This window comes from Electrona antarctica (assembly GCF_951216825.1).
Source record: "Electrona antarctica genome assembly, contig: scaffold_403, whole genome shotgun sequence".
NCBI lineage: Eukaryota > Metazoa > Chordata > Actinopteri > Myctophiformes > Myctophidae > Electrona > Electrona antarctica.
The window spans coordinates 69,256-87,500 of NW_027637329.1; the positions used below are offsets into that span (position 1 = coordinate 69,256).

The 18,245-nt window shown below is 53.3% G+C and overlaps 1 protein-coding gene across 1 annotated transcript in view; it reads right to left on the bottom strand.

The window, feature by feature from the left end:
- Positions 1–18,245, bottom strand: part of LOC306918985 (NACHT, LRR and PYD domains-containing protein 3-like) — a gene marked incomplete at its 3' end in the record, with an annotated part of 96,422 nt that overhangs the window by 67,600 nt on the left and 10,577 nt on the right. The window contains exon 6 of the mRNA XM_079531821.1: positions 17,045–17,158. Within this exon, the coding sequence (XP_079387947.1) occupies positions 17,045–17,158 (114 nt within the window). The remainder of the gene's footprint in view (positions 1–17,044; positions 17,159–18,245) is intronic.

The window sequence follows — 18,245 nt, forward strand, 5'->3', positions numbered from 1 at the left end:
GACAACACTACGAGAACAGCGACAGAGGAGCTCCTAACTCAGCTTCTACCGTCGGAAATCAATAGCAGGTGACTTTCACAGACCTGTGTTCGCTACAGGAGGTGTCGGATTGAACGCTATTCTGCGGCTACGGCCCACGGGCCCACGCCAACTGGTTCTCCACCGTGATGGAGGAGAGGAGCGTGCTCCTTCTGCTCTGGAAAGAGGAGGAGCGTTCCAAGAGGAGGAGAGGTCCAAGGGAGACCGGTCCAAAGTTCATGTTACAATGGAGGAAAGGAGCGTTTCAATGCTTTTGCTGTCATGATTGACATGGCTAAGCAAGAAGTTGTACGCTAGAGCCTTGTGATTGCTCGAGGAGAATCTACTGTCCACTCGAGCCTTGTGAATGCTCGAAGGGAGTTCTACTGTCGACTGCAGTAAGCTGTAGTTCACGTGTGCTGAAGCGTATGGGGACAACTGTCTGCTTCAAACCTACAGATCTGAGAGCTATGTGCAAGCTCTGAGAATCAAGAAGGATTTCCCAAGCGTTTTTATTCTGTAGGAAAAAAAAGAATTGTGGGAACCATTTCCCTAGCGCGTTGAACGTCTGAACAATTTGCGTCATGGGAAAAAAAAATCGCGGTTCATCTGAATTGTGATTAATGTTGGAAAATATTGTATTCTGTTCTGACAGGTCAAAGTAGATATAACAAGGTACTGAAATAGTACTGTTTTAGGGATGTTTGTTTTTATGATTAACCATTTGATTTGATTTAGTCTAAATAGGATTTCAGTTAAATAAGGAGTTTAATTTCTGTTTTAAATATGGTTCAGTTTCAGGTCTGTCATACAGGAGATACAACGGAACAAGCCCCATGCTTGTTCGGTTCTAATTTGGTACAATATAGATAGTTGAAAAGGTTTTGGTTGATTTGTTTAAAAATAATAGTTGATGGTAGTAATATGAGTTCATTTTAGATAACTTCCTTAAGTATCACAGTGAAGTCCAATTAAAAAATGGGAATTATATTCTAGTTAGTAATACAAATGTTGTTTAATTGTCAGTTAAAATAGGCCTACATTAGGAGTATAATGTTACTATGTTAATAGTCACATATTGATACAGATTGAAACCTCACCATGAGTATTACATGTTAGTTCTTAGTTTGTGTGCAACTTTCCGAGTGTCGGATGGATGGTTTCTGCAGGGCCATTCATCCATTATTCCATGAAAGTTGCTCACTAACTAAGAAGGGGGGGAGAAGGGAATATTATATTATTTCTTATTAAGTCGATATTGGAATCCACTTCCAAACAAATATTGATGTCTATACAGGTACAGGAATCAGCCTATCTAATGTTGGGGAACAAATTAAAAATAGTATAGTAATTAGCCTAGGAACAGTTCACTGGAATTTATTTTATCTGGGTGTGACAACAAACAGCTTCGGACTGATAGGGTCATTGTCTAACAGATTGATTTTGTTCATTTTGTTTTGAGTTTGACTGTGTTTCATCTTCACATTATCCAGGGGGGAAGAGGGTAATTACCTACGAAGGGAGACCGTTTGGGGAATTTGAACATTTTGGGATTTTTGAGAAAAAAGAAAAAAGTGAACATTTTTTTGGGAAAATTAATTTTGGTCATTTATAAAATATGAATTATGTCTGGGGAATATTTAATTCCCCAGAAGGGGGGTCTGATGTATATTTTGATAGCTTATGCATCTCAACATATGTCATAATCGTACACATAACACTTGCAGGGTGCAGGTCTCATGCCTGAGTGGAAGGTTCATCCAGTATAGCAGGTCACTAAAAGTGGCCCAGGGACACTTTGGGTAGTCAGCTATCTTAAATAACAGCTGTAAGCCCATCCTGCTATAGAATAGACTCAGTGACTTTTACCACCCAAGGAATGCTTTCAACAGAAAGACCCCTGTGGTGACTGATTGCCGACTCTGTGGTAGCTTGTTGACTAAGCCTTGAGGGTCAACAACACACACACACACACACACACGCACGCACGCACACACACACACACGCAGGAACAGGGTGACACCCACATGTTAAGAGTGTATAAGACAGGTAGGGGATCAGTAGAGGGGAGTGAGTGAGTGAGATACAGAGAGAGACAGAGAGAGAGAGACAAGGGGGGCCCTGCTTGAGATGCAGGCCTCAATACGATGGAACGATGATATCTGTAACCTGTCTGTAACTGATTGCTGACCAATAAACGGAAATAAGGATTATGTGCCTGCTTGGAACTCCATATTCATTTCAACAAGCAACTTAGTAAAATCTCCACAGAACCCTGAGGAAAAGACACATCACAATGTGGAGCGTTGTCCCAGTAGGGAGAAGAGTTTGGGACGTGTGGAGCGTTGTCCCAGTAGGGAGAAGAGTTTGGGACGTGTGGAGCGTTGTCCCAGTAGGGAGAAGAGTTTGGGACGTGTGGAGCGTTGTCCCAGTAGGGAGAAGAGTTTGGGACGTGTGGAGCGTTGTCCCAGTAGGGAGAAGAGTTTGGGACGTGTGGAGCGTTGTCCCAGTAGGGAGAAGAGTTTGGGACGTGTGGAGCGTTGTCCCAGTAGGGAGAAGAGTTTGGGACCTGTGGAGCGTTGTCCCAGTAGGGAGAAGAGTTTGGGACGTGTGGAGCGTTGTCCCAGTAGGGAGAAGAGTTTGGGACCTGTGGAGCGTTGTCCCAGTAGGGAGAAGAGTTTGGGACGTGTGGAGCGTTGTCCCAGTAGGGAGAAGAGTTTGGGACGTGTGGAGCGTTGTCCCAGTAGGGAGAAGAGTTTGGGACCTGTGGAGCGTTGTCCCAGTAGGGAGAAGAGTTTGGGACGTGTGGAGCGTTGTCCCAGTAGGGAGAAGAGTTTGGGACCTGTGGAGCGTTGTCCCAGTAGGGAGAAGAGTTTGGGACCTGTGGAGCGTTGTCCCAGTAGGGAGAAGAGTTTGGGACCTGTGGAGCGTTGTCCCAGTAGGGAGAAGAGTTTGGGACCTGTGGAGCGTTGTCCCAGTAGGGAGAAGAGTTTGGGACCTGTGGAGCGTTGTCCCAGTAGGGAGAAGAGTTTGGGACCTGTGTGTAGAGCATTCACCCAATGCTCGCTCTGTATGTGCCTCGGCAGCCACGGTAGTAGTAATGATATACCACGCATGCGCGAGCCGGTTGTTATTATCATTCACACTGGTGTAGTTGCTACACTGAAAGTCCATGACTGAGAGCTGTACATTGTGTTTGATTGATTGATTGATTGAAGAATGTATTAAAAGTTTGCAGAATTACAGTACATTTCAAGCACAAACTCAATACAAAGGCTGTTAACTGTGAGTGGACGACCCAATTAAGCATTACACTTGTTTCCAATAGGGTCCACCATTAATAAATGGAACTCGGTTTATAAAGTTACCAGTATTCCATGGTCATTCTACAGTGTGGAGCGTTGTCCCAGTAGGGAGAAGTTTGGGACGTGTGGAGCGTTGTCCCAGCGTTTTTACACACTGACCTCTGATCAGCAGAGGCTCTGAGCCACTCTGCTACACTATAGCGCCACCATCAGGCTGTGAGCCACTCTGCTACACTATAGCGCCACCATCAGGCTGTGAGCCACTCTGCTACACTATAGCGCCACCATCAGGCAGAGGCTGTGAGCCACTCTGCTACACTATAGCGCCACCATCAGGCTGTGAGCCACTCTGCTACACTATAGCGCCACCATCAGGCTGTGAGCCACTCTGCTACACTATAGCGCCACCATCAGGCTGTGAGCCACTCTGCTACACTATAGCGCCACCATCAGGCAGAGGCTGTGAGCCACTCTGCTACACTATAGCGCCACCATCAGGCAGAGGCTGTGAGCCACTCTGCTACACTATAGCGCCACCATCAGGCCGAGAGCCACTCTGCTACACTATAGCGCCACCATCAGGCTGAGGCTGTGAGCCACTCTGCTACACTATAGCGCCACCATCAGGCTGAGGCTGTGAGCCACTCTGCTACACTATAGCGCCACCATCAGGCTGTGAGCCACTCTGCTACACTATAGCGCCACCATCAGGCTGTGAGCCACTCTGCTACACTATAGCGCCACCATTAGGCTCTGAGCCACTCTGCTACACTATAGCGCCACCATCAGGCTGTGAGCCACTCTGCTACACTATAGCGCCACCATTAGGCTCTGAGCCACTCTGCTACACTATAGCACCACCATCAGGCTCTGAGCCACTCTGCTACACTATAGCGCCACCATCAGGCTGTGAGCCACTCTGCTACACTATAGCGCCACCATCAGGCTGTGAGCCACTCTGCTACACTATAGCGCCACCATCAGGCTCTGAGCCACTCTGCTACACTATAGCGCCACCATCAGGCTGTGAGCCACTCTGCTACACTATAGCGCCACCATCAGGCTGAGGCTCTGAGCCACTCTGCTACACTATAGCGCCACCATCAGGCAGAGGCTGTGAGCCACTCTGCTACACTATAGCGCCACCATCAGGCTGTGAGCCACTCTGCTACACTATAGCGCCACCATCAGGCTGTGAGCCACTCTGCTACACTATAGCGCCACCATCAGGCTGAGGCTCTGAGCCACTCTGATATAGCGCCACCATCAGGCTCTGAGCCACTCTGCTACACTATAGCGCCACCATCAGGCTGTGAGCCACTCTGCTACACTATAGCGCCACCATCAGGCTGTGAGCCACTCTGCTACACTATAGCGCCACCATCAGGCTGTGAGCCACTCTGCTACACTATAGCGCCACCATCAGGCTGAGAGCCACTCTGCTACACTATAGCGCCACCATCAGGCTGTGAGCCACTCTGCTACACTATAGCGCCACCATCAGGCTGAGAGCCACTCTGCTACACTATAGCGCCACCATCAGGCTGAGAGCCACTCTGCTACACTATAGCGCCACCATCAGGCTGTGAGCCACTCTGCTACACTATAGCGCCACCATCAGGCTGTGAGCCACTCTGCTACACTATAGCGCCACCATCAGGCTGAGAGCCACTCTGCTACACTATAGCGCCACCATCAGGCTGTGAGCCACTCTGCTACACTATAGCGCCACCATCAGGCTGAGAGCCACTCTGCTACACTATAGCGCCACCATCAGGCTCTGAGCCACTCTGCTACACTATAGCGCCACCATCAGGCTGTGAGCCACTCTGCTACACTATAGCGCCACCATCAGGCTGTGAGCCACTCTGCTACACTATAGCGCCACCATCAGGCTGTGAGCCACTCTGCTACACTATAGCGCCACCATCAGGCTGTGAGCCACTCTGCTACACTATAGCGCCACCATCAGGCTGTGAGCCACTCTGCTACACTATAGCGCCACCATCAGGCTGTGAGCCACTCTGCTACACTATAGCGCCACCATCAGGCTGTGAGCCACACTGCTACACTATAGCGCCACCATCAGGCTGTGAGCCACTCTGCTACACTATAGCGCCACCATCAGGCTGTGAGCCACTCTGCTACACTATAGCGCCACCATCAGGCTCTGAGCCACTCTGCTACACTATAGCGCCACCATCAGGCTGTGAGCCACTCTGCTACACTATAGCGCCACCATCAGGCTGTGAGCCACTCTGCTACACTATAGCGCCACCATCAGGCTGTGAGCCACTCTGCTACACTATAGCGCCACCATCAGGCAGAGGCTGTGAGCCACTCTGCTACACTATAGCGCCACCATCAGGCTGTGAGCCACTCTGCTACACTATAGCGCCACCATCAGGCTGAGAGCCACTCTGCTACACTATAGCGCCACCATCAGGCTGTGAGCCACTCTGCTACACTATAGCGCCACCATCAGGCTGAGAGCCACTCTGCTACACTATAGCGCCACCATCAGGCTGTGAGCCACTCTGCTACACTATAGCGCCACCATCAGGCTCTGAGCCACTCTGCTACACTATAGCGCCACCATCAGGCTGTGAGCCACTCTGCTACACTATAGCGCCACCATCAGGCTGAGGCTCTGAGCCACTCTGCTACACTATAGCGCCACCATCAGGCAGAGGCTGTGAGCCACTCTGCTACACTATAGCGCCACCATCAGGCTGTGAGCCACTCTGCTACACTATAGCGCCACCATCAGGCTGTGAGCCACTCTGCTACACTATAGCGCCACCATCAGGCTGAGGCTCTGAGCCACTCTGATATAGCGCCACCATCAGGCTCTGAGCCACTCTGCTACACTATAGCGCCACCATCAGGCTGTGAGCCACTCTGCTACACCATAGCGCCACCATCAGGCTGTGAGCCACTCTGCTACACTATAGCGCCACCATCAGGCTGTGAGCCACTCTGCTACACTATAGCGCCACCATCAGGCTGAGAGCCACTCTGCTACACTATAGCGCCACCATCAGGCTGTGAGCCACTCTGCTACACTATAGCGCCACCATCAGGCTGAGAGCCACTCTGCTACACTATAGCGCCACCATCAGGCTGAGAGCCACTCTGCTACACTATAGCGCCACCATCAGGCTGTGAGCCACTCTGCTACACTATAGCGCCACCATCAGGCTGTGAGCCACTCTGCTACACTATAGCGCCACCATCAGGCTGAGAGCCACTCTGCTACACTATAGCGCCACCATCAGGCTGTGAGCCACTCTGCTACACTATAGCGCCACCATCAGGCTGAGAGCCACTCTGCTACACTATAGCGCCACCATCAGGCTCTGAGCCACTCTGCTACACTATAGCGCCACCATCAGGCTGTGAGCCACTCTGCTACACTATAGCGCCACCATCAGGCTGTGAGCCACTCTGCTACACTATAGCGCCACCATCAGGCTGTGAGCCACTCTGCTACACTATAGCGCCACCATCAGGCTGTGAGCCACTCTGCTACACTATAGCGCCACCATCAGGCTGTGAGCCACTCTGCTACACTATAGCGCCACCATCAGGCTGTGAGCCACTCTGCTACACTATAGCGCCACCATCAGGCTGTGAGCCACTCTGCTACACTATAGCGCCACCATCAGGCTGTGAGCCACTCTGCTACACTATAGCGCCACCATCAGGCTGTGAGCCACTCTGCTACACTATAGCGCCACCATCAGGCTGTGAGCCACTCTGCTACACTATAGCGCCACCATCAGGCTCTGAGCCACTCTGCTACACTATAGCGCCACCATCAGGCTGTGAGCCACTCTGCTACACTATAGCGCCACCATCAGGCTGTGAGCCACTCTGCTACACTATAGCGCCACCATCAGGCTGTGAGCCACTCTGCTACACTATAGCGCCACCATCAGGCAGAGGCTGTGAGCCACTCTGCTACACTATAGCGCCACCATCAGGCTGTGAGCCACTCTGCTACACTATAGCGCCACCATCAGGCTGAGAGCCACTCTGCTACACTATAGCGCCACCATCAGGCTGTGAGCCACTCTGCTACACTATAGCGCCACCATCAGGCTGAGAGCCACTCTGCTACACTATAGCGCCACCATCAGGCTCTGAGCCACTCTGCTACACTATAGCGCCACCATCAGGCTGTGAGCCACTCTGCTACACTATAGCGCCACCATCAGGCTGTGAGCCACTCTGCTACACTATAGCGCCACCATCAGGCTGTGAGCCACTCTGCTACACTATAGCGCCACCATCAGGCTGTGAGCCACTCTGCTACACTATAGCGCCACCATCAGGCTGTGAGCCACTCTGCTACACTATAGCGCCACCATCAGGCTGTGAGCCACTCTGCTACACTATAGCGCCACCATCAGGCTGTGAGCCACTCTGCTACACTATAGCGCCACCATCAGGCTTTGAGCCACTCTGCTACACTATAGCGCCACCATCAGGCTGTGAGCCACTCTGCTACACTATAGCGCCACCATCAGGCTCTGAGCCACTCTGCTACACTATAGCGCCACCATCAGGCTGTGAGCCACTCTGCTACACTATAGCGCCACCATCAGGCTGTGAGCCACTCTGCTACACTATAGCGCCACCATCAGGCTGTGAGCCACTCTGCTACACTATAGCGCCACCATCAGGCTGTGAGCCACTCTGCTACACTATAGCGCCACCATCAGGCAGAGGCTGTGAGCCACTCTGCTACACTATAGCGCCACCATCAGGCTGTGAGCCACTCTGCTACACTATAGCGCCACCATCAGGCTGTGAGCCACTCTGCTACACTATAGCGCCACCATCAGGCTGTGAGCCACTCTGCTACACTATAGCGCCACCATCAGGCAGAGGCTGTGAGCCACTCTGCTACACTATAGCGCCACCATCAGGCCGAGAGCCACTCTGCTACACTATAGCGCCACCATCAGGCTGAGGCTGTGAGCCACTCTGCTACACTATAGCGCCACCATCAGGCTGAGAGCCACTCTGCTACACTATAGCGCCACCATCAGGCTGAGGCTGTGAGCCACTCTGCTACACTATAGCGCCACCATCAGGCTGTGAGCCACTCTGCTACACTATAGCGCCACCATAAGGCTGTGAGCCACTCTGCTACACTATAGCGCCACCATCAGGCTGTGAGCCACTCTGTTACACTATAGCGCCACCATCAGGCTGTGAGCCACTCTGCTACACTATAGCGCCACCATCAGGCTGTGAGCCACTCTGCTACACTATAGCGCCACCATCAGGCTGTGAGCCACTCTGCTACACTATAGCGCCACCATCAGGCTGTGAGCCACTCTGCTACACTATAGCGCCACCATTAGGCTCTGAGCCACTCTGCTACACTATAGCGCCACCATCAGGCTGTGAGCCACTCTGCTACACTATAGCGCCACCATTAGGCTCTGAGCCACTCTGCTACACTATAGCGCCACCATCAGGCTCTGAGCCACTCTGCTACACTATAGCGCCACCATCAGGCTGTGAGCCACTCTGCTACACTATAGCGCCACCATCAGGCTGTGAGCCACTCTGCTACACTATAGCGCCACCATCAGGCTCTGAGCCACTCTGCTACACTATAGCGCCACCATCAGGCTGTGAGCCACTCTGCTACACTATAGCGCCACCATCAGGCTGAGGCTCTGAGCCACTCTGCTACACTATAGCGCCACCATCAGGCAGAGGCTGTGAGCCACTCTGCTACACTATAGCGCCACCATCAGGCTGTGAGCCACTCTGCTACACTATAGCGCCACCATCAGGCTGTGAGCCACTCTGCTACACTATAGCGCCACCATCAGGCTGAGGCTCTGAGCCACTCTGATATAGCGCCACCATCAGGCTCTGAGCCACTCTGCTACACTATAGCGCCACCATCAGGCTGTGAGCCACTCTGCTACACTATAGCGCCACCATCAGGCTGTGAGCCACTCTGCTACACTATAGCGCCACCATCAGGCTGTGAGCCACTCTGCTACACTATAGTGCCACCATCAGGCTGAGAGCCACTCTGCTACACTATAGCGCCACCATCAGGCTGTGAGCCACTCTGCTACACTATAGCGCCACCATCAGGCTGAGAGCCACTCTGCTACACTATAGCGCCACCATCAGGCTGAGAGCCACTCTGCTACACTATAGCGCCACCATCAGGCTGTGAGCCACTCTGCTACACTATAGCGCCACCATCAGGCTGTGAGCCACTCTGCTACACTATAGCGCCACCATCAGGCTGAGAGCCACTCTGCTACACTATAGCGCCACCATCAGGCTGTGAGCCACTCTGCTACACTATAGCGCCACCATCAGGCTGAGAGCCACTCTGCTACACTATAGCGCCACCATCAGGCTCTGAGCCACTCTGCTACACTATAGCGCCACCATCAGGCTGAGAGCCACTCTGCTACACTATAGCGCCACCATCAGGCTGTGAGCCACTCTGCTACACTATAGCGCCACCATCAGGCTGAGAGCCACTCTGCTACACTATAGCGCCACCATCAGGCTGTGAGCCACTCTGCTACACTATAGCGCCACCATCAGGCTCTGAGCCACTCTGCTACACTATAGCGCCACCATCAGGCTGTGAGCCACTCTGCTACACTATAGCGCCACCATCAGGCTGAGGCTCTGAGCCACTCTGCTACACTATAGCGCCACCATCAGGCAGAGGCTGTGAGCCACTCTGCTACACTATAGCGCCACCATCAGGCTGTGAGCCACTCTGCTACACTATAGCGCCACCATCAGGCTGTGAGCCACTCTGCTACACTATAGCGCCACCATCAGGCTGAGGCTCTGAGCCACTCTGATATAGCGCCACCATCAGGCTCTGAGCCACTCTGCTACACTATAGCGCCACCATCAGGCTGTGAGCCACTCTGCTACACCATAGCGCCACCATCAGGCTGTGAGCCACTCTGCTACACTATAGCGCCACCATCAGGCTGTGAGCCACTCTGCTACACTATAGCGCCACCATCAGGCTGAGAGCCACTCTGCTACACTATAGCGCCACCATCAGGCTGTGAGCCACTCTGCTACACTATAGCGCCACCATCAGGCTGAGAGCCACTCTGCTACACTATAGCGCCACCATCAGGCTGAGAGCCACTCTGCTACACTATAGCGCCACCATCAGGCTGTGAGCCACTCTGCTACACTATAGCGCCACCATCAGGCTGTGAGCCACTCTGCTACACTATAGCGCCACCATCAGGCTGAGAGCCACTCTGCTACACTATAGCGCCACCATCAGGCTGTGAGCCACTCTGCTACACTATAGCGCCACCATCAGGCTGAGAGCCACTCTGCTACACTATAGCGCCACCATCAGGCTCTGAGCCACTCTGCTACACTATAGCGCCACCATCAGGCTGTGAGCCACTCTGCTACACTATAGCGCCACCATCAGGCTGTGAGCCACTCTGCTACACTATAGCGCCACCATCAGGCTGTGAGCCACTCTGCTACACTATAGCGCCACCATCAGGCTGTGAGCCACTCTGCTACACTATAGCGCCACCATCAGGCTGTGAGCCACTCTGCTACACTATAGCGCCACCATCAGGCTGTGAGCCACTCTGCTACACTATAGCGCCACCATCAGGCTGTGAGCCACTCTGCTACACTATAGCGCCACCATCAGGCTGTGAGCCACTCTGCTACACTATAGCGCCACCATCAGGCTGTGAGCCACTCTGCTACACTATAGCGCCACCATCAGGCTGTGAGCCACTCTGCTACACTATAGCGCCACCATCAGGCTCTGAGCCACTCTGCTACACTATAGCGCCACCATCAGGCTGTGAGCCACTCTGCTACACTATAGCGCCACCATCAGGCTGTGAGCCACTCTGCTACACTATAGCGCCACCATCAGGCTGTGAGCCACTCTGCTACACTATAGCGCCACCATCAGGCAGAGGCTGTGAGCCACTCTGCTACACTATAGCGCCACCATCAGGCTGTGAGCCACTCTGCTACACTATAGCGCCACCATCAGGCTGAGAGCCACTCTGCTACACTATAGCGCCACCATCAGGCTGTGAGCCACTCTGCTACACTATAGCGCCACCATCAGGCTGAGAGCCACTCTGCTACACTATAGCGCCACCATCAGGCTCTGAGCCACTCTGCTACACTATAGCGCCACCATCAGGCTGTGAGCCACTCTGCTACACTATAGCGCCACCATCAGGCTGTGAGCCACTCTGCTACACTATAGCGCCACCATCAGGCTGTGAGCCACTCTGCTACACTATAGCGCCACCATCAGGCTGTGAGCCACTCTGCTACACTATAGCGCCACCATCAGGCTGTGAGCCACTCTGCTACACTATAGCGCCACCATCAGGCTGTGAGCCACTCTGCTACACTATAGCGCCACCATCAGGCTGTGAGCCACTCTGCTACACTATAGCGCCACCATCAGGCTGTGAGCCACTCTGCTACACTATAGCGCCACCATCAGGCTGTGAGCCACTCTGCTACACTATAGCGCCACCATCAGGCTCTGAGCCACTCTGCTACACTATAGCGCCACCATCAGGCTGTGAGCCACTCTGCTACACTATAGCGCCACCATCAGGCTGTGAGCCACTCTGCTACACTATAGCGCCACCATCAGGCTGTGAGCCACTCTGCTACACTATAGCGCCACCATCAGGCTGTGAGCCACTCTGCTACACTATAGCGCCACCATCAGGCAGAGGCTGTGAGCCACTCTGCTACACTATAGCGCCACCATCAGGCTGTGAGCCACTCTGCTACACTATAGCGCCACCATCAGGCTGTGAGCCACTCTGCTACACTATAGCGCCACCATCAGGCTGTGAGCCACTCTGCTACACTATAGCGCCACCATCAGGCAGAGGCTGTGAGCCACTCTGCTACACTATAGCGCCACCATCAGGCCGAGAGCCACTCTGCTACACTATAGCGCCACCATCAGGCTGAGGCTGTGAGCCACTCTGCTACACTATAGCGCCACCATCAGGCTGAGAGCCACTCTGCTACACTATAGCGCCACCATCAGGCTGAGGCTGTGAGCCACTCTGCTACACTATAGCGCCACCATCAGGCTGTGAGCCACTCTGCTACACTATAGCGCCACCATAAGGCTGTGAGCCACTCTGCTACACTATAGCGCCACCATCAGGCTGTGAGCCACTCTGTTACACTATAGCGCCACCATCAGGCTGTGAGCCACTCTGCTACACTATAGCGCCACCATCAGGCTGTGAGCCACTCTGCTACACTATAGCGCCACCATCAGGCTGTGAGCCACTCTGCTACACTATAGCGCCACCATCAGGCTGTGAGCCACTCTGCTACACTATAGCGCCACCATTAGGCTCTGAGCCACTCTGCTACACTATAGCGCCACCATCAGGCTGTGAGCCACTCTGCTACACTATAGCGCCACCATTAGGCTCTGAGCCACTCTGCTACACTATAGCGCCACCATCAGGCTCTGAGCCACTCTGCTACACTATAGCGCCACCATCAGGCTGTGAGCCACTCTGCTACACTATAGCGCCACCATCAGGCTGTGAGCCACTCTGCTACACTATAGCGCCACCATCAGGCTCTGAGCCACTCTGCTACACTATAGCGCCACCATCAGGCTGTGAGCCACTCTGCTACACTATAGCGCCACCATCAGGCTGAGGCTCTGAGCCACTCTGCTACACTATAGCGCCACCATCAGGCAGAGGCTGTGAGCCACTCTGCTACACTATAGCGCCACCATCAGGCTGTGAGCCACTCTGCTACACTATAGCGCCACCATCAGGCTGTGAGCCACTCTGCTACACTATAGCGCCACCATCAGGCTGAGGCTCTGAGCCACTCTGATATAGCGCCACCATCAGGCTCTGAGCCACTCTGCTACACTATAGCGCCACCATCAGGCTGTGAGCCACTCTGCTACACTATAGCGCCACCATCAGGCTGTGAGCCACTCTGCTACACTATAGCGCCACCATCAGGCTGTGAGCCACTCTGCTACACTATAGCGCCACCATCAGGCTGAGAGCCACTCTGCTACACTATAGCGCCACCATCAGGCTGTGAGCCACTCTGCTACACTATAGCGCCACCATCAGGCTGAGAGCCACTCTGCTACACTATAGCGCCACCATCAGGCTGAGAGCCACTCTGCTACACTATAGCGCCACCATCAGGCTGTGAGCCACTCTGCTACACTATAGCGCCACCATCAGGCTGTGAGCCACTCTGCTACACTATAGCGCCACCATCAGGCTGAGAGCCACTCTGCTACACTATAGCGCCACCATCAGGCTGTGAGCCACTCTGCTACACTATAGCGCCACCATCAGGCTGAGAGCCACTCTGCTACACTATAGCGCCACCATCAGGCTGTGAGCCACTCTGCTACACTATAGCGCCACCATCAGGCTGTGAGCCACTCTGCTACACTATAGCGCCACCATCAGGCTGTGAGCCACTCTGCTACACTATAGCGCCACCATCAGGCTGTGAGCCACTCTGCTACACTATAGCGCCACCATCAGGCTGTGAGCCACTCTGCTACACTATAGCGCCACCATCAGGCTGTGAGCCACTCTGCTACACTATAGCGCCACCATCAGGCTGTGAGCCACTCTGCTACACTATAGCGCCACCATCAGGCTGTGAGCCACTCTGCTACACTATAGCGCCACCATCAGGCAGAGGCTGTGAGCCACTCTGCTACACTATAGCGCCACCATCAGGCTGTGAGCCACTCTGCTACACTATAGCGCCACCATCAGGCTGTGAGCCACTCTGCTACACTATAGCGCCACCATCAGGCTGTGAGCCACTCTGCTACACTATAGCGCCACCATCAGGCAGAGGCTGTGAGCCACTCTGCTACACTATAGCGCCACCATCAGGCCGAGAGCCACTCTGCTACACTATAGCGCCACCATCAGGCTGAGGCTGTGAGCCACTCTGCTACACTATAGCGCCACCATCAGGCTGAGAGCCACTCTGCTACACTATAGCGCCACCATCAGGCTGAGGCTGTGAGCCACTCTGCTACACTATAGCGCCACCATCAGGCTGTGAGCCACTCTGCTACACTATAGCGCCACCATAAGGCTGTGAGCCACTCTGCTACACTATAGCGCCACCATCAGGCTGTGAGCCACTCTGTTACACTATAGCGCCACCATCAGGCTGTGAGCCACTCTGCTACACTATAGCGCCACCATCAGGCTGTGAGCCACTCTGCTACACTATAGCGCCACCATCAGGCTGTGAGCCACTCTGCTACACTATAGCGCCACCATCAGGCTGTGAGCCACTCTGCTACACTATAGCGCCACCATTAGGCTCTGAGCCACTCTGCTACACTATAGCGCCACCATCAGGCTGTGAGCCACTCTGCTACACTATAGCGCCACCATTAGGCTCTGAGCCACTCTGCTACACTATAGCGCCACCATCAGGCTCTGAGCCACTCTGCTACACTATAGCGCCACCATCAGGCTGTGAGCCACTCTGCTACACTATAGCGCCACCATCAGGCTGTGAGCCACTCTGCTACACTATAGCGCCACCATCAGGCTCTGAGCCACTCTGCTACACTATAGCGCCACCATCAGGCTGTGAGCCACTCTGCTACACTATAGCGCCACCATCAGGCTGAGGCTCTGAGCCACTCTGCTACACTATAGCGCCACCATCAGGCAGAGGCTGTGAGCCACTCTGCTACACTATAGCGCCACCATCAGGCTGTGAGCCACTCTGCTACACTATAGCGCCACCATCAGGCTGTGAGCCACTCTGCTACACTATAGCGCCACCATCAGGCTGAGGCTCTGAGCCACTCTGATATAGCGCCACCATCAGGCTCTGAGCCACTCTGCTACACTATAGCGCCACCATCAGGCTGTGAGCCACTCTGCTACACTATAGCGCCACCATCAGGCTGTGAGCCACTCTGCTACACTATAGCGCCACCATCAGGCTGTGAGCCACTCTGCTACACTATAGCGCCACCATCAGGCAGAGAGCCACTCTGCTACACTATAGCGCCACCATCAGGCTGTGAGCCACTCTGCTACACTATAGCGCCACCATCAGGCTGAGAGCCACTCTGCTACACTATAGCGCCACCATCAGGCTGAGAGCCACTCTGCTACACTATAGCGCCACCATCAGGCTGTGAGCCACTCTGCTACACTATAGCGCCACCATCAGGCTGTGAGCCACTCTGCTACACTATAGCGCCACCATCAGGCTGAGAGCCACTCTGCTACACTATAGCGCCACCATCAGGCTGTGAGCCACTCTGCTACACTATAGCGCCACCATCAGGCTGAGAGCCACTCTGCTACACTATAGCGCCACCATCAGGCTCTGAGCCACTCTGCTACACTATAGCGCCACCATCAGGCTGTGAGCCACTCTGCTACACTATAGCGCCACCATCAGGCTGTGAGCCACTCTGCTACACTATAGCGCCACCATCAGGCTGTGAGCCACTCTGCTACACTATAGCGCCACCATCAGGCTGTGAGCCACTCTGCTACACTATAGCGCCACCATCAGGCTGTGAGCCACTCTGCTACACTATAGCGCCACCATCAGGCTGTGAGCCACTCTGCTACACTATAGCGCCACCATCAGGCTGTGAGCCACTCTGCTACACTATAGCGCCACCATCAGGCTGTGAGCCACTCTGCTACACTATAGCGCCACCATCAGGCTGTGAGCCACTCTGCTACACTATAGCGCCACCATCAGGCTCTGAGCCACTCTGCTACACTATAGCGCCACCATCAGGCTGTGAGCCACTCTGCTACACTATAGCGCCACCATCAGGCTGTGAGCCACTCTGCTACACTATAGCGCCACCATCAGGCTGAGAGCCACTCTGCTACACTATAGCGCCACCATCAGGCTCTGAGCCACTCTGCTACACTATAGCGCCACCATCAGGCTGTGAGCCACTCTGCTACACTATAGCGCCACCATCAGGCTGTGAGCCACTCTGCTACACTATAGCGCCACCATCAGGCTGTGAGCCACTCTGCTACACTATAGCACCACCATCAGGCTGTGAGCCACTCTGCTACACTATAGTGCCACCATCAGGCTGTGAGCCACTCTGCTACACTATAGCGCCACCATCAGGCTGTGAGCCACTCTGCTACACTATAGCGCCACCATCAGGCTGTGAGCCACTCTGCTACACTATAGCGCCACCATCAGGCAGAGGCTCTGAGCCACTCTGCTACACTATAGCGCCACCATCAGGCTGTGAGCCACTCTGCTACACTATAGCGCCACCATCAGGCTGTGAGCCACTCTGCTACACTCACCCCCCTTTAGACCTTCTCCCACGGGGAAACCCGATCCGGGTCACGGCACTGATGTATCGCCCGGGATTCGAACTCGGGTCTCCTGCATGAAAGTCCAATATCTCAGGGATATCCCTTTGGTCTAGTGGTTAAGATGTTGGACTTTCATGTGGGAGACCGGAGTACGAATCCCAGGCGTTACATTGGTGACGTGACCCGGATTCAAACTTTTTCTCCTCTCTTTTAATTTAAGATGCTGCACTAAATGTAGGAGAGACATTCTGACCTCTGATCAGTAGAGTCTAGTAAAACTATATCATGTGTTGTTTTCTGATAGTTTCCCACACTGACCTCTGATCAGTAGAGTGGTGTCCATCTTTGAAGTCAATCCATCCATCCTTAGACCAGTCACTCTTCATGGAGACACAGCTGGGTACAGGAGACTCTGCTCTCTGACGATCAACGCTGAAACCATGACAACCATCATAAACATTACATTTATACATCACCATGACAACCATCATAAACATTACATTTATACATCACCATGACAACCATCATAATGTGTGAATCATAACCAGATGAATACATGTCAATATCTCGGCTGTCGGGAACGGGAAGAAACCACCTCACTCCAAAAAGATACATTTTTCAGGAAATGAAGAAAACCGTATATTTTGAAAACAAAGCAATACTAGTGACTTATATATTATATATTGTCAATTACTTGCATGAGAGGGGGAGAGGTGGTGGAGTTAGCTGCTTTAGCAGACAGTTTGAGAGGGGGAGAGGTGGTGGAGTTAGCTGCTTTAGCAGACAGTTTGAGAGGGGGAGAGGTGGTGGAGTTAGCTGCTTTAGCAGACAGTTTGAGAGGAGGAGAGGTGGTGGAGTTAGCTGCTTTAGCAGACAGTTTGAGAGGGGGGGAGGTGGTGGAGTTAGCTGCTTTAGCAGACAGTTTGAGAGGAGGAGAGGTGGTGGAGTTAGCTGTTAAAGCAGATTGAGGGTCCAATGGAGTTAATGGGTTTTGTCCGAAGCACTTTTCCTTGGTTTAACCAACTGTTATGACCTGGCTCTTAGGCCATAACAAAAGGAGGAAGACACACGGCTGTTTAAAAGTGCACAAAACAATATTTATTTACAATATCAGTAACTTAAAGCTTCAACATGATATGGGGTTAATCAGTGAAATCAGTAGTTAATCAGTAGTTAATCAGTGAAATCAGTAGTGTAGGTGAGTGGATGTGTGGTTAATCAGTGAAATCAGTAGTGTAGGTAAATGTAGTATGGGGGTGTTGAATGGTAACCTGACTCCGCCAGATGGGGCAGCAGAGAGTACACAGTGTTCACAAAACGGCCTGGCCAATCAGCAGCAGCTTCTAGCAACTTCTAGCAGCAGCTTCTAGCTTCTACCTGCTGCTGATTGGCCAGGCCGTTTTGTGGCCGGGCATCAAGTCTGCCTGAGAGTTCCCAGATGGGAGCAGGAGGGGGGAACCCAGTGTACTCTCTGCTGCCCCATCTGGCGGAGTCAGGTTAGTTGAATGGTGCAAACCAA